We start from the raw sequence: 23,074 nt of genomic DNA, 5'->3' as shown, positions 1-23,074 counted from the left end.
GCTGCAGCTTGACAGCACTTCCCACTACCATCTTGACCAGAATTCATTGCACAACCAACAGATGAATGCATCCTTTCTATCCACCTAACTAAAAGCTTAAAGACACTGCTTTGACCTCTTCTGTTGACCCTCTCGTAGAGTTGCCAGCCTCCAGGTGGGGCCTGGAGATCTCCCACTATTACAACTGATCTCCAGCTGGCAAAGATGAGCTCCCCTGGAGAAAATGGCTGCTTGGAAGGGTGGACTCTATGGCATTGTACCATGCTGAGGCCCCTGCCCTCCACAAGCCCCACCCTCTCCCGGATCCATCCCCAAAGTCTCCAGGTATTTTCTAACACACACTTAGTGGCACCCTACCCTCTCATCAAGCTCTCAGTACTGCAGTCCACTGTTATTCCCACATCTTTGCAAAATTAGCAAATTCAGCTCCATGAAGAGTGGTCTCTGGCTGGTTTCATTTAAGGAAGATTTGCAGATGGTATGTCCTTTAACAACTACTTCCTTAGATTGCTAGTATTCACTCCAAACCCACAAAGTTATCTTCTTTTGTCACCAGTGCTTGTGTCCTTGGAACTGTGTTGTTAACAGCTCCAAATGTTTAGGGAGGGACGGAGAGAGACAAGAGTTCATACAGCAGAGTCTGGCAGGATGCCAGCCAGGAAGTGTTAATTGAGTTGACTGTAAGCATTTTTAACAACTCTCTGCAACTCTGCCTAAAAGCAAGTTTCACATGCTCTCCGGTCTTCACTCGTTTGGGGGGAAGGAGGGGTGGGGGGCAGAAAAGCCAAGGGAACATTTTGAAAGATTCCATAATGTGGATGGATTTAGCTTAGCACAACTTTGCAGACTTGTTGCAATATTTTAACATTCATGACTGAATTATTTCAAAGAAAAGAAAAAGACTCTAATCATTTCTCATCATGAAGAACAGCTTGGCAGCTTTATTCCTTGTGCCTTCTTTGATTGCAAACATGTACAATGTAATACAAGCCACAGAGCAGGTAAGTAGGTCTTTTATGGTCAATGCATGTTGAAAGTAAAGGCTTGCATTAGTACCTAGGAAGGAATACATATTTGAATGTGTGCAAATGGAGGGGTGGGTTATAAGAGCATACAGCATCTACATTCCAACCTCTGGATGAGCAAAAGGTACCTGTAGGCATGACCTCTGGTCTGTATTTCAAGGACCGATTTTTTAGTTAGTTTTGACAAAAATACCCGTGGAAATTCAGAGCTACACTGCAAACAAACAACTTTAATCATAACTGGAAGATGAGTTGGTCTTTAGACCCCGCTTTTCTTTATCCTAAGGAGTCTCAAAGCAGCTTGCAATCACCTTCCCTTCCTCTCCCCACCACAGGCACCTTGTGAGGTAGGTGGGGCTGAGAGAGCTCTGAGAGAACTGTGACTGGCCCAAGACCACCCAGCTGGCTTCATGTGGAGGAGTGGGGGATCAAATCCTGTTCTCCAGATTACAGCCCACTGCTCTTAACCGCTGCACCACTCTGGCTCTCAATATAGATATTAAACTGATAACAGATAAGAATAAGGATGGTATATTCTAATAAAATACAGTTAATTTCTGATGTTTGTAATATACTTATTTCTTCTTGTCTTAAAATTGTGTTGCTTACAGAGGTTCTGTGGTTAAGGAGGAGACCTCAGGACTGGGGCACAGGCTTCCACCTCTGGATGGGGTGCCACTAACACCGGCACATTCTGTCAAAAGTCTGGGTATGATCCTGGATGCCTCCTTGAATATGGAGGCCCGGGTCACACATTGCCAGACTGGCATTTTTCCACCAGGCTCATAAACTGACCCCTTTCCTCTAGCATCAGTAATCCATGCAACAGTCATCTCCAGGCTAGACTACTGTAACTCTCTCTACACTTGCCTGCCCTTGAGACTGACCTGGAAACGCCGACTAATCCTGAATATGGCGGCATGAGTCTGATGGCAACATCACAGATGGCACATATACAACCTGTGCTGCATAGGGTTGCCAAGTCCAATTCAAGAAATATCTGGGGACTTTGGGGGTGGAGCCAGGAGACAATGGGGTGGAGCCAGGAGCATGGTTGTAACAAACATGACTGAACTCCAAAGGGAGTTCTGGCTGTCACATTTAAAGGAACCACACATCTTTTGAATGTCCTCCCTCAATTAGAAATAATGAAGGATAGGGGCACCTTATTTTGGGGCTCATAGAAACTTGGACACTTTTGAAACTTGGAGGGTGTTTTGAGGAGAGGCATTGGATGCTATGCTGCAAATATGGTGCATCTACCTCAAAATATAGCCCCACCCCCAGAGCCCCAGATACTCTCAAATCAATTATCCATTATACCCTATGGGAATTGGTCTCCCTAGGGAATAATGGAGTGCCCAGCAGACAGCTTTCTGATGAAGTGAAGGAAGGGCCTGCAAACCAGGGGATGCCTTGCCCGCACCTGGGAATGGCAGCCCTAGTGCTGCACCAACTGCACTGGCTTCCAGTGGACTATTGAGTCAAGTTCAAAGTCTTAGTGTTGACCTTTAAGGTCTTGAGTAGCCAGGGACCAACTTATCTGCAGGACCATCTTCTCCAGTATGTCTCCAGGAGAGCATTATGCTCCTTAGACAACAATCTACTAGTGATCCCTAGCCTCAAAGATGTCCAGCTGTCCTCAACCAGGGCCAGGACTTTTTTAGTTCTGGCCCCAGCCTGGTGGGATTCCACCAGATACCATCAGGGCCCTGTGGGATTTTATGTAATTCTGTAGGGACTGTAAGGTAAAGATGTTTAGTTGAGGGCAGCAATGGTTTTATTCTGGCTTGCACCTTCCCTTTATTCCCCACGCGATAGAAAGAAAGAAAGAAAGAAAGAAAGAAAGAAAGAAAGAAAGAAAGAAAGAAAGAAAGAAAGAAAGAAAGAAAGAAAGAAAGAAAGAAAGAAAGAAAGAAAGAAAGAAAGAAAGAAAGAAAGAAAGAAAGAAAGGCTGTAATTCTAGGTAGCAGCAGCCATGCAGGCCTGGAATTACTGGCTCTGTAGCCCAGTTTCTTGCCCATATTAAAAGATGCTGATGTATAAGTATAATAAATATTACAAGATGCTGATGTAGCTGTAGCTACTAAGTGGTAAGAAAAATGCACTCTGTACCTGGTCTGGTAAAGTAATCCCATGATTCTGAGGGACTCTGGAACTCAATCTTAATATTGCATGGCCAGTCTAGCACTGAAGTAGACTCACTACCAAAGGACTTGAGCAACAGCCCCAATACTATGTATATTCTCTCAATATATTAAAAGAGGTTTACTTCCAAGTAAATATACATAGAACTGCATCACAAATGAAGCTGGAGGATACCGAATGGAGATTCCTCTTTGCCAATCCAGGGATATTTCACAATATCAATTTTCTCTGGAGGAGAAAAGGCACAAGGATCTCTTGCATTACAAGGGTACCCAGATAAACAGTGCTAATTCCAAAAAGCTGCATCAGGTGGTTATGATCCTAGAAACTATGTCCACTGGGCATGTCCATGCTGCATCTGTGTTTCCTTGTATGCCCACTCTCAGGGCTAAGACAGAGCTTCTGCCTTAACAGGCAGGTGTGATCCATATTCCAGGCACTTGGAAAAGCCAAAAAGATTATTGCAAGTTAGAAGCTCCTGATCCAGATCAAGAAATATTTAAATACAACAGGCACCTGCATTTTGCATATTGAATCTGAGCATTCATCATTCTCCTCCTTGATGGTTAGATACAACTATAACCACCTATTCCAGGGAGAGGAAGAAAGGGGCCCTAGCTTTATTCAAGCATCCATTTGCCCCAAAAGCAGGTCACTTTTACATACAAACAAAAGGGCTAGATCCCATTCTAATTATGAGTTGTATGCTATTATTTGTAAGGGTAGCCAGTTCTAGGTTGGGAAATACCTGGGTGAGGGGAGAACCATCTGAAAGTCAATATCTTCTTTGTCATTCACTTGGAAAAATTCCTTAGTTTCTTTTCCTAGAAATGTCACTGTTTCTTTGCTTTGTAGCAAATCTTGATTCAGTCTCCATCTTCTCAATCTTTTGGACAATTTTGTAATCCACATTATTGGGTTATGATCAGCCCCAATTTTAGGTATCTACATAGAGTCCACTTTCCAAAGCAGTCATTTTCCCCTGGTGAACTGATCTCTGTTGCCTGAATAGCAGGAAATCTCCAGCCACCACTTGGAGGTTAGTATGGGGATATTGGCAAGGCATATTTTAATTTTTGAAAATCTGAGTGCAAAAATATTTGATCACTGCTTTTGCATGGCTTTGGAGGAAAAAAAATTACTGGAGATCTCATTTGTGATCAAACACAAAGGATGACCAAATGTTGCTAGCCACATACAGAATGGAGTTGCCCTTAGTGAGACTCAGCCTTTTATTTAGTGAGATTCAAACTATGTACATGGAAGATGAATTAAAAAGTGTGGTGGGTTATTAATCTGTTACAGCAAAAATGAAAAGGAACCTTTGTGGCACTAAAAGACTATGTTCCCTTTGGGAATTTAGTGTTGCCAGCTTTCAGGTGGTGCCTGGCATTCTCCTGAAACTACAATTTATTGCCAAACTGCAGAGATCAGTTCCCCAGAGGAAATGGCAGCTTTGGAGAGTGGACTTTGTGGCATCACATCCTCCCCTCCCCAGGCTCCAACCTCCCCAGGCTCTACCCCCAAATATCTAGAAATTTCCTAAACCAGAATTGGCAAGCCTATTTCAAATATGGCTGTCATTTTTTGAAAAGACCTATTTATGTGGGGTTGTTAACCACCATTTGATCTGCAGGAATTAGTGATAATGTTACCTCACCACAAAAAGCATTATTTTAGGGTTGCCAACCTTAAGGGGAGGCCTGGAGATTTCCTGGAATTACAACTAATCTCCAAATTACAGAGATCAGGAACCCTGGAGAAAATGGATACTTTTGGGAAGGTGGACTTCATGACATTGTACCCTGCTGAGGTCTCTCCTCCCCAGTCCCCACATTCCCCAGCCTCTACCCTAAATCTCCAGAAATTCCCCAACCCAGAATTAACAACCCTATAATTTATGATACTACAGACATATTCATTTTACAGTTTTTCCATGGACTAAAGTGTTCACTGAATGTATCTTCTATCAAACTACTGTTCAAGGTGTAGCTACAGCAGCTGGTTGAAATTTTAGATACATCACAACTTGCTTTTTCCTCTCAGGGGAAGAATAAATGTGATGAGAAGACCGTCATTACCACAAAAACCCTGTGCCGTCCTTGTTCTCTGAATTATGATATTCAGTGTCCTGAAGGTTTTACCAGAATTACCAATGGTTCTGGAATGCAAGACTGCAGGTATTAATATTGTTAATTACTTATTGAGGCTTTCTGTGTTGAAACAGGACTGTACAATCATAGTTATTTTTGAACATCACCTTCATTAAGAAACTGCTTCATCTGTAGTTTCCAGCTCCATTGGAATAGTAGCTGAATTTATGTAAGACCTTTGAATGTTCACCCTTGAATGTCCGTGCCTGGAGGCAACATCAGGGGGAAGGTATTGGCCTCTGTGCCCTTTTTTTTGCACTCCAGAGTAACTGATTGGTCACTGTATGAGACATAATGCTGGACTAGATGGGCCAGTGGACTGACCAAGCAGAGCTCTTCTTATGTTCTTCCTAAATCTAGCAGGCACAACAGTCCACCAGGTCTTTACTGATCAGCTTGAGTTGCATATTCTCAGCAGTGAGACGCTCCATTGCAGCCACCTCTTTTTCCCAGTACCTACTTCCTAAAGCCAGTGATTAATGCACTGCATTCATGGAAGTGCCATAATCCCATGCAAGCAAAAGCTTTCATTTCTTATACTTGGCCATACATATGGGGAGAACATGCTACATGCAGTCCTCATGATACATGCAGTCATCATTTTGTCTAAAGGGGGCAAGAGACATATATTCTAGATTTTCTTCTCTCTTTTTTTGTACATGTGCACCAGGGCTGAATATATACGTAAAGGCAACCAGCAGGAAGGTTGTGGGTGGGGCCATGGGAGGGCAGCAGCATTGTGTGTGGCACTACATCACTTCTGGGGAAAGACCCCTGAAGTGATAATGGATAGCTGTAGAAGTCATCAGGAACTCTATGATCAAGCCATAGAGTTCCTGGTAATTTCCTCAGTTACCCTTTGTCACTTCCAGTAAGAACATGAGGCTATGTTTTTGTTTTAATTTTTCTCCTGTTGCCATTTATTTATTTATTTATTTATTTATTTATTTATTTATTTATTTATTTATTTATTTATTTATTTAGTAGACTTATAATCCGTCCTTTCCCATAAACGGGCTCAGGGTGGATCACAACATAAACTGAACAACAATAAAAACCTACAATTTAAAACTAAAAACAATGCATTAAAATTAACAAACCAAAGAACAATAGAACAATAAATAAGGTGCATTACAAGTGGGAAGGGCACATTTTACAGAATAAATTATCAGCCCAAGAATAAAAATGATGGTAATAATCAGGGGTGTAATTCTAGCAGAAGCTCCTTTGCATATTAGGCCAAACACCCCTGATGTAGCCAATGCTCCAAGAGCATACAAAAAAAGAGTCTTGTAAGCTCTTGGAGGATTGACAACATGAGGGGGTATGGCCTAATATGCAAAGGAGCTCCTGTTAGAATTCCACCCCTGGTAATAATAAATAAGATAGCACAATAGTAAAGCATGATATCACAACAAGGGAGACCAACTGATGAATAGCAGCTGGAATAGGACACCCACTGCCTCAACCAAAAGCCCAGCAGAATAGCTTCATCTTACAGGCTCTATGGAATGATAGTAGCTCATGTGTGTGGAGTGTGATGGGCAACAGAACCTGGGGGCAAGGAATCCTCCAGCCCTGCAGGCAGTCCTGATGCTGCCCTTCCAGACAAAGTAGTGATCACATGTATTGGGAGAATTACATATAGCACACACTCCCAGTACATGCAACTGTCAAGCATATGGCCATAAAGACTGAAAAGGGCTATAAAGAGAGCTCAGTATGTTTGCAGCACTGTGCTCCTCTTTTATATACAGCTGTATACAGCCTGACAGCTCATCTTTGCCTATGTTTGAAGGTTCCAAATATTCCCTATAAAGCTGTTTAGAACTTTAACAAAGCCTTAAATATATTTCTTCCAGGTTTGGTGGTCAGAGCAGAGGGGGCTCAGTTCTCTCATTCCTGGGATGTCAGCATACATGTATGAAGGAGTATCAGCAGCCTCAGTGTTGCCCAGGTTACTGGGGACCTGACTGTCTAGGTAAGAAAGTTCTCTGATAGTAGGTAGTTTATTGGTGTGGTTCTGTTCCATAAGGATTTATGTACTTCCTTATTTATTTTCTGAACTTCCCTAGTGTAATCCATACTGTGTTCAGGAAAGTACATCAGCTTTGTCAGGAGTATTAGGGGGAAACTGGTTGGAACTATCTTGCTGATGTGCTGTATGTCCAGAGGGAACTTTTTGTAAAGAGCTTGTGGCACAATTGCCAGAAATATTTACATCAGCATTATATAGTTCCATGATAACTTTCAGAATCCCTTTGCACTCAACATGAGCTACCTTTCTGTTTCATCTGTAGGCTGAGATTAGAAATGACCAAAATTGTCCTTGTTAGTATGTGCAAGGGTAGACTGCTACCTCTTTCTTTAAAAAGGATTAAATGGATTAAATTTGGCATACTGTGTTAACTGTGTTTTAAATATGTTTTTGGTATTGTAAATTCTGTTTATAAATAAATAAATAAAAGCTTGCTCCTTAAACAAAAGTAAAAGGTGAGACTTATGGGGGGGGGGTAAAATTAAAATCACTGACAACAATGTTCAGCCCTGGGGAGGTGTTTGTTCCAAGTTTCACACACCTCCCCATGACTGAACAGGGATATTGGTTTTTTTATCTCATTACGCATGCTAAACCTATTCTCACCAAGTATAGCTGTATAACCACAATATTCTAATGTAACCACCCATACTCAAGGAGAATTTGAATTGCTGACTGCTAAATTTATTTGTTAAGTAATTGTCTTATTGGATAATTAATTTTGGACTATTGGTTAATTGATTGGTTATCCGATGAATTTTATATTTCTGGCAAATTAATTGGGGGAGGGTAACTGGCTGGGAGGGTCTTTGCAATTAAGGAAGCATCAGAATTAATTAAATTTTTTAGCTAATTAATTAAAGGGGAGATTGTGGGGTTGGGGTTTTAGATTAAATTAACTATTAGATTAAATTATTAGCAGGTTAATTTAAATTAGAAAACTGACTGATTGGTGAGAGAGGAGAGGGTTGGGGAGCTAGCTTGTTGTTTAACACCCGGAGTAGGGTGATGAGCTGGGCTTATTCACAGCTGGTCTGAGGCTATGGCGGAGACCAGCAGGGGATGACCGGCCTGGGGATTCCATTATTCCTGGAGAGGGGAAGGTATGATGGTGGGAACAGACAGAATTATAAGGGAAGGAGGCCAAGACATGATAGCGCTCTGCCCCCTTCCAGTCTGCATCCCATCCCGACGGTGGCAGGTAAAGGGGTCAGGTCAAATTACTCGCCTCCGTCATTGGTGTTATGTAATGCCAGGTTCATAAATAATAAGACCTCAATCCTTCAGGAGTTCTTGCTTGAGCAAGACGTGGACCTGGCTTGTGTGACTGAGACCTGGGTGCGAGATGGGGAGACTGTAGCTCTCTCCCAGACGGCTCCCCCTGGATACTCAGTCTTTCACTAATCACGAACTAGCAGGTGGGGGGGAGGGGTGGCTCTATTCATACAAGAGGCTTACTCCTCCCGGGCTCTCCCGGCCCCAGAGATCAATGGCATTGAATGTGCCAGTCTGGCGTGGAATGTTGGGGAGGTGAACTGACTGGTGTACCATCTGCCTAATGCACCAGCCAGTGCCTTACCATCCCTGATGGAGGCCGTAACAGGCTGGGCATTGGAGTAACCAAGGCTTTTGATCCTGGGTGACTTCAATGTCCATGCCAATGACGCGACCTCCAGTCAGGCATTGGACTTAGTGTCATCCATGGCGACACTGGGACTCTCCCAACTTGTTACAACGCCCACTCAGCAGGCGGGGCACAAGCTAGATTTGATCTTTGAGGCGGGAGTTTTAGTGGACGGTATTACTGCTGAAGCAGTGCCATGGTCAGACCACTATGCCCTCAAGGCTCGTGTGGATGTCCCACCCCAAGCCCGTTTAGGCAGTGAGCACATTTTAGCTCGCCCATGGAGCCAGATGGACCTGGAATGGTTTCAAAGGGCTCTACGGTATTCTTGGCCCCCTGGCGATTTTCTGGATGACCTGGTTGAGTCCTGGCATGACAGACTCTCCAGAGTCATCAATGAGATCGCACCTCGGCGTCCTCTGCACTCTAGCTCTAAGCTAGCACCATTGTACAACCTGGAGTTGCGGCAGATGAAACGAGAACTCAGATGGCTAGAGAGGCAATGGCAGCGTACTTGAGACAAAGTGACTAGAACATCTTATAGTTTATGAGGTCCTATGAGATGGCAGTCAAAGCCACAAAGAAAACTTACTTTGCAGCCAAGATTGTGTCTGCAATTTCACACCCGGCACAATTGTTTAACACAATTCGGACCCTTACAATACTACCACAAGGCAGGCCAAATTCTAGGGAAGTGGAGATCAGCTGTGAGGCTTTTGCGAACTTTTTTGCAGATAAGATCTTGTTGCTCCGCCACAACCTCCCTGCCACAATGGAGGCAGTATGTGAACTTGAGGCCCCATGCCTGTCTTCTGGTTTTGTTCTGGACCACTTCAATATACTCAACCTAGAGGAAGTTGACATGATCCTCTCTACTGTACGCCCAACAACTTGTGATCTGGACCCTTGCCCCTCCTGGCTAATTAAAGCTTGCCAGAAGGAGCTCAGATATCCTATATGGGATATCATAAATAGATCCCTTGTGGAAGGGCGTTTTCCAACACCTCTTAAAGAGGCTGTGGTTCGCCCTCTCCTGAAAAAATCGACATTAGACCCAGCCGAATTGGCACATTACCTGTCAGTCTCAAATTTACCCTTTTTGTGTAAAATTATTGAGAGGGCAATAGTACTACAGTTACAGAGCTTTCTGGATGATGCTTCCATCCTAGACCCTCACCAGTCCGGCTTCCGCCCAGGTCACAGGACGGAGACAGTGCTGGTCGCCCTGGTGATTGACCTCCAGCGGCATCTGGATCGAGGCGGCTCAGCAGTACTGATATTGTTGGACCTATCAGCAGCGTTCGATACGGTCGACCATTGGTTGCTGACTCGCCGTTGCCAACACAGGGATTCAGGGGTTGGTCTTGCAATGGCTTTCCTCTTTCTTTGATAGTCGGGGACAAATGGTGGCGATTGGGGGTGAACTGTCCCGGAGGCATGCACTTGACTGCAGGGTGCTTCAGGGGCTGGTGCTCTCCCCGATGTTGTTCAACATCTACATGCACCCCCTTGCCCAGATTGCACAGGTATGGGTTGGGTTGTCACCAGTACGCTGATGACACCCAGCTCTATCTACTGATGGACAGCCGGCCTGACTGTGTCCCAGAAAATTTAGATCTGGCGCTACAAGTCATGGCTGGATGGCTTAGGCTGAGTAGATTGAAGCTCAATCCAGCGAAGACAGAGGCCCTTTGCTTGTGTTGTGGCAGTCTGGGAAGGGAAATTTCCCTACCAGCATTTGACGGTGCACCACTGGCAATGGCGCACAAGGTCAAGAGCTTGGGGGTGCTACTGGAGCCTGCCTTGATAATGGAGGCCCAGATAGCAGCCACTGCTAAATCCACGTTTTTCCATCTTAGGCAGGCAAGGCAGTTGGTCCCCTTCCTGGAGCGCAGTGACCTGGCAACAGTGATCCATGAAACGGTCACCTCGAGGCTGGACTACTGTAATGCCCTCTACATAGGCTGCCCTTATACCGAACCGGGAAGCTGCAGCTAGTGCAGAACACAGCCACCCGGCTGTTATTGGGGCTCCCCAGGTGGAAGCACATTCAGCCGGGACTGCGGGAACTGCACTGGCTGCCAATAGTATACCGGATTCATTACAAGGTGCTGGTTATGACCTTTAATGCCCTATATGGCCTAGTACCTGACTACCTTAGGGACCGTTTCTCCTCACATGTTCCCCAGAGAGTACTTAGATCAGGATCACAAAATCTATTAGTAATCCCTGGGCTGAAGGAGGCCTGATTGAAATCAACCAGAGACAGGGCCTTCTCAATTGTAGCCCCCTGCTGGTGGAACCAACTGCCAGATGAAGTGAGGGCCTTGCAGAACCTTGTGCAGTTCTGCAGGGCCTGCAAGACTGTCCTCTTCCAGCTGGCATTCAATTGACTCGACACCGGTATTTAAGAGAAGTGGAAGAAGGCCATCACTACCAGAATAGCACCAATTAAATATTCTGTTTTAACTGTTTTAATCATTTCATATCTATTTTATTACTGAATGTGTAATTTTAATACTTATTAATTTAATTGTTTATGGGATTTTATGTTGTGAGCCGCCCTGAGCCTGCTTCAGCGGGGAGGACGGGATATAAATCAAATAAAATAAAATAAATAAATAAAATAAATTTCTCTTCGAGAATAGTGTATCAGAATGTTTTTTGTATTAACATACTCAAATAAGGGATATTGACTGTTTATCTCATTACATATACTAAACCCATTTTCAGTATATTGTAATGTATTCTTTTTTCTTCTTATGGCAAACTAGAATGATGTTTATAATGCATGTTACATTTTTAAAAGTAAATTAGGTGGACAGGAACATCTTTAAGAAAAACATGTCCTTAGTTTAACTCTACTTGCTAACAACAGGGCAATTAACAGACAGCTTTTATTACCTTTTATTGGTTTCCCATGCAAGTGCTATCCAGAGCAAATATTCTTTTGTTAATTACACTATTTTGGCATTGGATTTTAACTTTGTACCATTTTGTATTCTAAACCACTGTCCACCTGCTATATGTAGCTCTGCTCACTGTACTTCATTCCTTGTCTGAAGAAGTACGCATGCATACAAAAGCTTACCTGCCAAATAAAACTCTGTTGGTTTTAAAGGTGCTACTGGACTCCTACTTTGTTCTATTGCTTCAGACCAACACGGCTGCCCACCTGGATCTATCAACAATGTTTTCTGTAACAATAATGCCACTAAAAAAGATGGTTGAGAAAATACTGGCAATGAAACTTAATATATTGAGAAGCTCCAGTGAACTGCTGTCATCTCTTCCAGACAAATGAATTTAATTATTTGAAACCCTGACAAAACCAGTGGATTAACAAGGAATAAAACATGTCTTTTCCCCTCCTCCCAGTGCAGCATCCTATCTGAAATAAAAGCAACTATAATATGTTTGACATAGCTAATAAATGTTATCAAGGCTTTTTTTGTAGCAGGAACTCCTTTGCATATTAGGCTATAGCCCCCTGATGTAGCCAATTCTCCAAGAGCTTACAGTAGGCCCTGTATGAAAAGCCCTGTAAACTCTTGGAGGATTGGCTACATCAAGGGGGTGTAGCCTAATATGCAAATGAGTTCCTGCTACAATAAAAAGCTCTCAATATAATACAGTTATTCTGACTGACTGAAGACATCTCTAGTTTTGGTTACTTGCTACTGTCTGTATTTTTACCTACTGGAGATCCTTTATTAATTTTGTAATAAGGGTGAAAGTTGTCATGTTTCAGGGTTCAGTTTCCTCCCCAGAGACTCTGGAACTTTTCTGAGTAAGGGTGGAGGGTTTCTAGATGTATCTGGTCTCTATTGAGCATGCCTATAAATACATACACATGAACAGTAAGGCACTCTGCAGTACCCAGCCTGCCATTTCAAATACTGCAGATGCAGATATTTATAGGGCAACTTTTTTCCAGTGTCAAGGAGCTTTGTGTTGGTGTAGTAGTGCTTATACTACAGGGATAAGTCATATCTTGTTAATAACTAACAAATAAGCTGCAGCTTGTGGTCACTTTGACATAGTCCATGAACTTAATCTTGATTGCCAGAAAAGAGGTATGTATCTCCCATGGACTGGGGTCAGGCTATTATATTGACCAACCTGTCAATCACAGACGCAACTGCAGTTTGTTCCCTCTTTGTGCCTGTGCAGTTGGGTGCATCCTTAAATAACTGGCACGGGATATATTGCTTGCTTCTTGCATCACAACAGATTGCAAAATTAGTTAAATTCATGGTCAATTAGGTAAATTCATGGTCAGGAGAGCCAGTTTGGTGTAGTCGTTAAGTGTGTGGACTCTTATCTAGGAAAACCAGGTTTGATTCCCCACTCCTCCACTTGCACCTGCTAGCATGGCCTTGGGTCAGCCATAGCCCTGGCAGAGGTTGTCCTTGAAAGGGCAGCTGCTGTGAGAGCCCTCTCCAGCCCTCCACCTCACAGGGTGTCTGTTGTGGGAGAGGAAGGTAAAGGAGATTGTGAGCCGCTCTGAGACTCTTCGGAGTGGAGGGCAGGATATAAATCCAATATCTTCATCTTCTTCAAACACCTAAGGCACACAGCAACATTCAAATAGTAAGCCTCAACTCAATGTTCAAAGGATTCCCCCCCCCTTTTAACTACATGCCTTTTAACAGTGGGAAGTGGCAGCAGGCAGGGACACAGCTGTGAGAAAGCAGTGTAATTATGCAAACACACAAACATATAAGCATATGAAGCATATCCCTATTTTCCTCTGTGAAATGCTGAAGATAGTTAAGGCACTTCTTCCATGTCTGTGTTAAATCCAGCCTGACAAAAATGTACCACCAGTGGACAATATACCCCAAAGAGGTTGCATCAACTAGCTTTTGCTCTGGTATACCACTAGTATACCATTTTTCGGTGTCTGAGTGAACAATAATGTCCAGAATGTTCTGGCATGTGAAGATCAAGAGGAAATGCTTTGTCTGCCAAGATACAATTGTAAAACAATATGACAAAGCATACTTGAAGGACAGGCAGCCCCTCTATTGCAGTGAAAACAAGAAGCAACCAGGAAATGGAATGGAGTTGTCAGCAGTTTGCAAATGGCTGCTTTTCGAAAAATTTCACGTAGCACAGTCTGAAAGTATTGTTTTAATACTTTTTTATACTTGTTTTAATATTGTTTTAATACTGGTGCCAAGAGGGTTCACTGCCCAACCTAAGAATTTGTCAAAAATAGACTTTTAAATGTATGGTTTAAAAGCAGCTTCTGCAAGTGGCAGCCCCCCACCACTTCATTTTTATTTATTTTTCATTGTAAAATTAGGGGAACTCTTGGGGAAATGTAGGCAGGTACGTGTGTTCAAGTACTTGAGCTTGGCCAATAGGGATTCCTTCATCCCTGCCAATAGCAGCAAGGAAAACTTATGGGTTTAACTCTAGTTCTTGATTGGTAATGTTGCCAACTCTTTTATGGAAGGAGAGCTTTTGCAGAAAGTGGACCTAACAGGACATCTTTGAAGCTTGGGTGTATGGTTAAATACTGCACTTCTTCAAAGTTTTCTTTTTAAAAAAATGGTTAAACACACCACTTCTTCAAAGCTTCTTTTAAAAATGCTTTAGGGAAAGGCACTATGCTTCTCTGGCTATTGATCTAAGAAAAACTGAAAAACCAGTACTCTTCTGGCTAGCTGGAAGCCATGGTTTCCATATACATCCACCTTTAAAAGTGCCTGTCTGAGAAGTCACATCCAAGCTCGCAGTCTTCCCATAAAACTTAGATCTGTTGATTGTTCACTTGCAGAGTGTCCAGGTGGAGCAGCATCTCCCTGCAATAACAGAGGGCATTGCTCTCAGGGCATTACTGGGAATGGAGTCTGTACCTGCCAGGTATGTGTTTATCATTCTTCAAAGCAATACTGCATTTTCACAAGTTGAAAGAGACACAGAAATCAAGCAACATCTAGAATGGGATTTCTTAGTCCTGAGCTTGGCCCACTGGTGGAGCATCTGTTTCCAGGTTCAGCTCCTTGGTGCCTACAGTTAAAGGATCTTAGTTAGTCGATATTGGAGAAGACCTCCTTGATGAGTGCTGTTCCCAGTCAGATCAGACAACTAAGCTAGTTGGAGCAATGATTGAACAGCTTAATTGAGATGTCTGAATAGCCATTCAAGGACCTCCTATATCCTGTCTAATTAAATCCTTAGTAATGTTTAAAAACCTTAGTAACTGTTTAGTTACTTAGTAACTGTTTTTTGTTTTAAAAGTTTTATTGAGTTTACTATAATGAGAAGGGATGGAAAAGGGTAGGGGGATACAAACGTAAGGACGGGTAAGAAAATGTTACATTCTGCATAACATTACTACAAAGAGATTAACAAAAGGGGGGAGAGTTCAAGAAATTCAAAGTACACTAGAATAAGAATACTGTAAGTCTTAGCTTATACCTATCTAGATCAGTCTTTATATCAATATGCAAAATAGCCAACAACAGCCATTATCATCAAACATCATCATTAGGGAGATCAACCAGTATCATCTAAACAAGTATAGAATGGTTGCCAATGCTTTTTGGCTTCCTCCATGGTCTTGCCTCTCAATAGGGAAGATAAATAGTCCAGTCACCTATCTCCCATATTTTTTTCAATTAGTTCTTGTTTTGTAGGCAGCTTCTGATGCTTCCATTTTCGCACAATCAATATTTTCACTGCTATATTAATATGCACCAACAACTATCTTATCTCTTTTGTATAGTCATTAGAATATATATTCAATTAAAATAGCTCTGGTTTAAATTGAATTTGCATTTTCAATATTTTTTGCAATAGTTCATTTACCATCTTCCAATAGCCTTTAATAACATCACAAGCCATTACTTAGTAACTGTTTTGTAGGTGTTGGAGAAGATCTCTACCTCTTTGGGGAGAGCTACTGCCAGTCAAAGTAGACAACACTGAACTAGTTGGAGCAATGGTCCAACAGCTTAATGTGTTCTAATTAGTGATTTAAGATGTCTTAATAACTGGTCATATTTTGACCATTTAAATCCTTAGCAAATATCTAAAAAGAAAGGAATTCCCAGTACCAAAGGACAGACTTTCTCTACTGAAGACATACTGTAGTTCTGATCCTTCTGTTCTTGACACTGGTTGATGATCATGTAATTCTAGGGCCACATCATATTACAGGCTGGCTAGTCTGTGAGTTCCCCATGGAAAAAATGTTTTATGTGTACACTGTTTCTGACATAGAGACTATGTCCCTGTAGGAAAAAAATGTTATGTGTATAGTGGCCCCTTTGAGTAACTTTCCATGCCCCTTTCAAAAGTCACAGCTGTATTCCTAGGAGGGCTGTAGTGACAGTGTTATAATTCACAAAAGCCAGTATTGCATAATGGCTAAGAATGAGCAATGAACCTAGAACTCTGATTCAAATCTCACTTTACAGAGAGGTGCATGTAATTTGTCATTGAATTCCCTAGTGACAACCAGCTTCTGGAAGGTAAAACCTTCTGAAAGGAGAGGGTTACCAATCCTTTGCTCTTGAATTATTTTCCTGTTCAAAATAAACAGAGGTAGGCAAGCAGGTTTCTTTTTTCCCTACAATAAAAGGATTGGTGGCTTTCTCCATGTGGCTTTGGGAGACAGAGAGGCTCTGGAGACAAGAGTGGAGCAAGAAGGCAGAGCCTAAGGGAGAAAAGTAGGGTTGCCAAATCCAATTCAAGAAATATCAGGGGACTTTGGGGATGGAGCCAGGAGTCTTTGGGGATGGAGCCAGGAAATATTGAGGTGGAGCAAGGACGTGACAAACATAATTGAACTCCAAAGGGAGTTCTGACCATCACATTTAAAGAGACTGCACTCCTTTTAAATCCCTCTATTGGAAGTGATGAAGGATAGGGGCACCTTCTTTTGAGGCTCATAAAATTGGACCCCTGGTCCAATCTTTTTATTTATTTATTTTGATTTTTTAGCCTGCCCTTCCCATAGAACAGGCTCAGGGTGGGTTACGTCATTTTTGAAACTTTGGAGGGGGGGGGGGTTGAGGAGAGGCACCAGATGCTTTGCTGAAAATTTGGTGTCTCTACCTCAAAAAACAGCCCTCCTTCAAGCTTCTGATACCCACAGATTAATTCTCCATTACACCCTATGGGAATCAGTCTCCATAGGGAATAATGGAGTGCCCAGCAGACAGTTCCCTCCCCCCCTGCTTTTTGATGACCCTGAAGTGTGGGGGAGAGCTTCCAAACCGGAGGATCCTCTGCCCCCATCTGGGGATTGACAACCCTAGAGAAAAGTTAGCAAGCAGCTCTGTCCCAGACTGAGGCTCATCTCAAGATGGTAGCCATGTGATCTTCAAATGGCCATTTTAAATGCTTGTTATTCTTCAAGGATATGTACAACTAAAGAGAACAAGAAAACAGGAAAAGAACTAACTTTGTTTATGATCCTCAACTAACCACTGATAGCAGAGTAGTCTACACTGGGAAGATCACACTAACCATAGTTGAACTAAATCATAGTTTTGTGTGATATTGAGCTAAGCCATTTTGAGGATTCCTGGGGCCAGGTCTTGAAACCCATTCTCCTAAAAGAAGTTTCTTTTTCAAGGGCACTTCTGCTGTCCAGCACCACATATCGTTCACCTGAAGTCCATGTTGTAAAAATGCTGACCACCATGGTTTCCTTTTCTCACATGCCTGATGTTATTCAAATGCTTTCTGATTCTAAACTTTATGCTTATCTGTACCCATCTCAGTGAACCTGCATACATATTTTTAAAAACCACTCGTGAGAAATGAACATTTCCAGAGTGGATTAGGGTTAGTTAGGATGAATTAGGTGGTTTGTTTCTTTTTTCCCCCCACAAAGGAATCCAGTGACCCATTTCACTATTTTATAATTGGGGAATAGGGAATTAGAACAGTTGACTGGATCTATTTTGTGGCTGTTCAGTCCTTGGTTGCAACAATGTCATTTTTTTGATGTTAGCAGCTGTTATTTCCATAATCACCCTTGTTTAAATGGCATTTTTCTTTGGCAGAAAGGATTTACTGGACTTGCATGTGAAACATGTGATAAAGATCTTTTTGGACCTCTCTGTATGTCAGGTAAAAAAAAAAATAATGCAGTGATATAGATGAATTGTGCTATACCACCCAGTAGACTGCATAGACAATCATGCATTATGTTGTGTAAAAGTCATTTTACAACTATCCGAAGCAAATCTGTCAGTTGTATGCAAACAAGACTATTTTTACAAGGAAAAACCATTGGGTTGAATTCAGTGGATGATTTCCAACATGCTACAGCCCCTTGAACCAGAAAAGGCATACTAAAAAGACCATGCTGATAGCTTGTACTAAGTCAAACTTATCGTATCCTGACTAGCATTCCAGTTGCACAACACATTGTTCAAGTAATTATTAACTGGTTCTTTCTGGTTTATCTAGCACTGTTGCTTGTGCAAGTGAAACTGCACTTAAGTGAGTTTGTCATTTCCCTCACAGCTCACAAGTCACTGGATCCAGCCCATTCTTTGGAAGCTTTATATGATGATCAAAGGGTTAAGGAATTGTGGTCATGTTACGACTCAAAAGTTGGGGCATAAGGCTATAGTTGCTGTCCAATTGCAACTACAGTAGTATACACACATTATCTGCATCTTGTTCTTGGATTTTTCCAATACCATCTGTGGAGAAACGCCATCTTAGTTGGGAGGGAACATGAAACTGCTAAGCAGGCTTTGGGGCCTAGCCCTCCTTTCATTCCCCCCTCCCTTCCAGAGCCAAACCAACAACTCTAGGGGAAAAGCCTCCTAGAGCGGCAGGAAGTTCTTTTGTTCTTGGTATGTGAGTTAGGCAGGAAGAGAAGCAGTTCTCAGCTGGCGCTCAAAGGAAGAGGTTGCCAGGGTGGGGGCTCCTGCCTGTGGAAGAGGCCTATTCAAGAGGAAAAGGCCCCCAGGTAGTCAGACCAAGTAAGTCGTCCACAAGACAGGGCAAGTTTAGACCAGGGACAGTAGGATGCGTTTATAACCACCTTTTCTTTGTCATGCTGTTTGCTGTGCGGGTGCTGTGCTAACCTTTTACATGCAACTGTTTTCGTTGTGCTTTTCTTTTCTTTTCTTTTTCTCTTTTAAATAAATATTTTTGCTGTTTTGAATGCTGGCAGTCAAACTCTGTACCACATAGATCCCGACCACTTAGACCACGCTGCTTTATGAAGGGGGCCCCGGGGAAGGCATGCAGTTGTATAAGGTGCCAATCCTCCAGGGGTTCCCCAAAGAAGTGCTGAGGTCTCTGTGATACCCACGTACAGGGTGGCAGAGGACCTTGAGGCCTGGCCTCATAGCTGGAGAGGGGGATTGGGAGTCCTGTTCCTCTCAATCTGAACCCCTAGACTGAGCAGGTGGTGGCAGCAAGCCCAAGTGGCCAGAGGAGAAATAGCTCCCTCCAGGAGTTGGCGACTCAATAGGGAGTTGACGGGACCGGGTCTGAAGGCAGAATCGGGTCGGTTCCATCACACCATCATATTCAGCCACCAGGAGTAAATGCCATACTTTCAGATGAGTGCAGTTGGTGATTCAAATTGATTATTGTGTTCATGTCACAACAGTCTCATTTGTATCTCAAATGTAATTTATGTACCACAGTTTCTATGCTTAAACAAGGAATTCAAAGTTTCTTCACTCTTTCTTTACTATCATGTGATGACTCAAGGAAAAAATAGTCTGGAACAATATTGGAATGGCAAAGGCCATTATCATGAGAGCAAACATTTTGCTATACACCTTAAATAATAACCTAAAGAATAAATAATAACCTAAAGAAGAGCCCTGTAGCACAGAGCAGTAAGCTGCAGTACTGCAGTCCAAACTCTGAATTCAGCCCTGGTGAAAGCTAGGTTCAGGAAGCCGGCTCAAGGTTTGACTCAGGTTTAGGTTTATTGTATTTATATCCCACCCTCCCCGCCAAAGCAGGCTCAGGGTGGTTCAGGGCAGACTCAGCCTTCCATCCTTCCAGGGTCGGTAAAATGAGTACCCAGCTTGCTGGGGGTAAAGTGTAGCTGACTGGGGAAGGCAATGGCAAACCACCCTGTAAAAAGTCTGTCAAGAAAATATCATGATGTGATGTCACCCCATGGGTTGGTAACTATTCGGTGCTTGCACAGGGGACTACTTTTACCTTTTTAAAGAAGTAAATACAAAATCAACTCATTATCTAGGACCTTCTTACTATGTGTGAAAGCTGAAGCCATGAAAGAGAAAGTAGGGTATATATGAGTGGAGTACCTGATGCCCATATTAATCCTTGGCATCATCAACTGGTCCATGTACATACATCTTCTGCCCGTAAAAGATGGCAACTCCTCTATTTTTATGTGGTCATGCCCTACCATGTAACCATGGACATCAATGTCCTTTCAGCTGATTCATGTCCAGAGATTAGATACAGATAATCAACTTTTTTGACCAGTCAGCTTCAGAGAGTAGAGCTCTAGGTTGTGTGGCTTTGCCTCTAGTTTGCTGAGCCAGGGACAGACAGGTTGGTATCCAGCCCAGGAGAAGCATCTGGGGATACAGGCTGTCTGTAATGGCTTAGGATTCACAGGGCCATCATGACTACATGGTTGACTATCTTTTGAAGGTTTTCCAGGAGTTAAGCCAGTGCAGTTCAGTGTAATAATCATTTCTCAGATTCCTGGGCTATAGGGATGTTTCCTGCAGATATCTCCTGTGCTAAGTATAGAAGGGAACTGCAGTAATCAGGATATTGGTTATCAGGTGCTGACTTGCTAAGAATATATTGAGGACATTTCCTACAGATGTTTCCCATGCAGTGCAGCTAAATGATTCAATGGCCTACTTTTAAGCTAGGAAGAAAACAGAGAAACTAGTTTAGCCCAAGTTGTAAAGCAATCAGTTTTGGAGACCTAGAAAAAGATTCCAAATAGCTGAGATGTCTTGGACAAGCAACTATCATGTTATATGGAAACAGGACCTACCTATCCGGATTGCTTACAGGATTAACAGTGTAACTTGTGAAAGAGAATAATGTCAACATGATTAATAGGAATGACTGGTGATGGCTGCTCTTGATATACCTGTTTAAAAATGTATAATTACAAGTTTATTCCAATGACCAGCTAACTGTATGTTAGCAATGGTACTTCTTTCTGGTTCTAGCTGTAATAACCATAAACCTAGCATATGCTTGCCACAATATCTTCAAAAAAAAGTTTGAACAATGATGCATTTAATGATTGCCTTGGTTTCTACACAACCTATGTACCATGAGCAAACTGTAGTCAAGCAGGGCGGGGAGAGAGGGGAATGGCCAGTTATTAAGATTCTGCACATGGAAATTAGCTAAAGAAAACATAGGGTTTAGTGGCAAAGCCATCTCTGGACAACAGATTAGGGGTGGCAAAATGTAGGTGCTTTCACACATGCTAAATAATGTATTTTCAATCAACTTCATTGATGGTTTGCAAGTGCATCTTTGCCATTTCACACAGTAAAATCCACTTGCAAAGTGGATTGAAAGTGCATTATTTAGGGTGTGTGAAAGTGCTATGAGAGAGCTGCGATGAAGAAGAATCTGAGAGGTGCCTTCAAGAGAGATCAGTGAAGATCAGATTTCTAAAATCTCTTGGCTGTTTTTATTGTCATATAAAGGCAAATGTATCAGCACTAATGTAAATCCAGGTGATATTTTCCTCAGTAAGTAGAGGCAGCCTTCCATTGATGGTAAAAAATGGGGAAAGGGGTTTGTGTGCTTAAAGTGGACTGGGTAAGGAGAGTTGAACCCCTTCTCAGGCCTTACTCCAATTGCTTGAAGCATTTTCCTTCATCCAGGTTCCAATACTGGAAGTCATTAGAGTACAGATGAGATAAGGGAAGGGGAGCAGGATTTACATACTTTGCATTCACATTTAGAGTCTGTTTAAAAATAGGCACGTGCACACACACACACACAGAGTCTTCAGGGTCTCAGGGCAGGAAGAAAAACTCACATACCAATGTTGTCACTGCTTGCTATGCACATTCCACAAGCCAGAAGTTAAGTTGTTTGCAAGGCATAGACCTCTTTTCCTGTGTCTCTGATATTTGTCAAGGAAGCTCTATTAGGTGGGGAAAAATTATTTCTGGTTATGTGTTTCTATTGAAACTAAAACCAAATGTAATAACCAGAAGAAAAAGCCCAGTAGGAATTAATGTGCATATGAGGCCACACCCCCTGCCATCACCATTATTTCACACAGGGCTTTTCTGGTAGAAAAAGCCTAGCAGGAACCCATTTGCAGATTAGGCCACACCCCCTAATGCCAAGCCAGCCGGAACTGCATTCCTGTGCATTCCTGGTTTTTAAAAAGCCCTGGTAATAACTGAACTAATATCTTTAATCCTAGTTATTAAAGAAACTGAATTAAATGAGAGGGTGGGGAATGAGAGGGGGAAAGCATCCCTGCCAGCCAGTGGTCATGTGAATTAACTCATAGCTTCCTCGTAGACAGCGCTATTTTTGTAGAAAAAGCCCAGCAGGAAGCCCTTTGCATATTAGGACACACCCCTGATGTCACCATTGTTCCACACAGGGCTTTTTTGTAGAAAAAGCCCTGCAGAAACTCATTTGCATATTAAGCCACACCCCCTGAAGCCAGCCAGAGCTGCGTTCCTGCTAAAAAAAAAGCCCTGCTCGTAGACTATCAAAGTGTTATACTTTCATTTGGATATCTAATGTAATGAATATAAATAAGACATTTGTCTTCCTTTACTTCATTTCTGTTCATAGTATGTCACTGTGTTCATGGAATATGCAACAGTGGGATAAATGGAGATGGAAAATGCACATGCTTATTTGGATACAAAGGCCCAAGTTGTGACCAACGTAAGTAAAATGTTTTGACTCCTGGGCTTTTTTGTAGTTGCTGGGGTAACTCATTGTGTTAGGGTGAAGCAGCCGTTCAAATGACTAGTTTACAGATGGTGGATTTGTCCTGAGCTTTAGAATCAAGTAAATTAGACTTCTTGCTGTCTCTCCTATTATGAACCTTTACACCAACTCAAAGCTTCTTCCTGCTTTGGAATTTAAATACACA

The 23,074-nt window shown here is 42.5% G+C and overlaps 1 protein-coding gene across 1 annotated transcript in view; it reads left to right on the top strand.

Moving 5' to 3' along the window:
• The first annotated feature begins 823 nt into the window (after window positions 1-823).
• STAB2 (stabilin 2) overlaps window positions 824-23,074 on the top strand; it is a 118,904-nt gene continuing 96,653 nt past the window's right edge. The window contains exons 1-6 of the mRNA XM_060244437.1: window positions 824-1,001; window positions 5,220-5,353; window positions 7,189-7,307; window positions 14,777-14,862; window positions 18,018-18,084; window positions 22,768-22,863. Coding sequence (XP_060100420.1) covers window positions 921-1,001; window positions 5,220-5,353; window positions 7,189-7,307; window positions 14,777-14,862; window positions 18,018-18,084; window positions 22,768-22,863 — 583 coding nt within the window. The 5' untranslated portion in view covers window positions 824-920. The remainder of the gene's footprint in view (window positions 1,002-5,219; window positions 5,354-7,188; window positions 7,308-14,776; window positions 14,863-18,017; window positions 18,085-22,767; window positions 22,864-23,074) is intronic.

This window comes from Heteronotia binoei, chromosome 8 (assembly GCF_032191835.1).
Source record: "Heteronotia binoei isolate CCM8104 ecotype False Entrance Well chromosome 8, APGP_CSIRO_Hbin_v1, whole genome shotgun sequence".
Lineage (NCBI taxonomy): Eukaryota > Metazoa > Chordata > Lepidosauria > Squamata > Gekkonidae > Heteronotia > Heteronotia binoei.
Note: the sequence above shows the minus strand (reverse complement) of the source record. Positions and strands in the feature narration are given on the sequence as shown.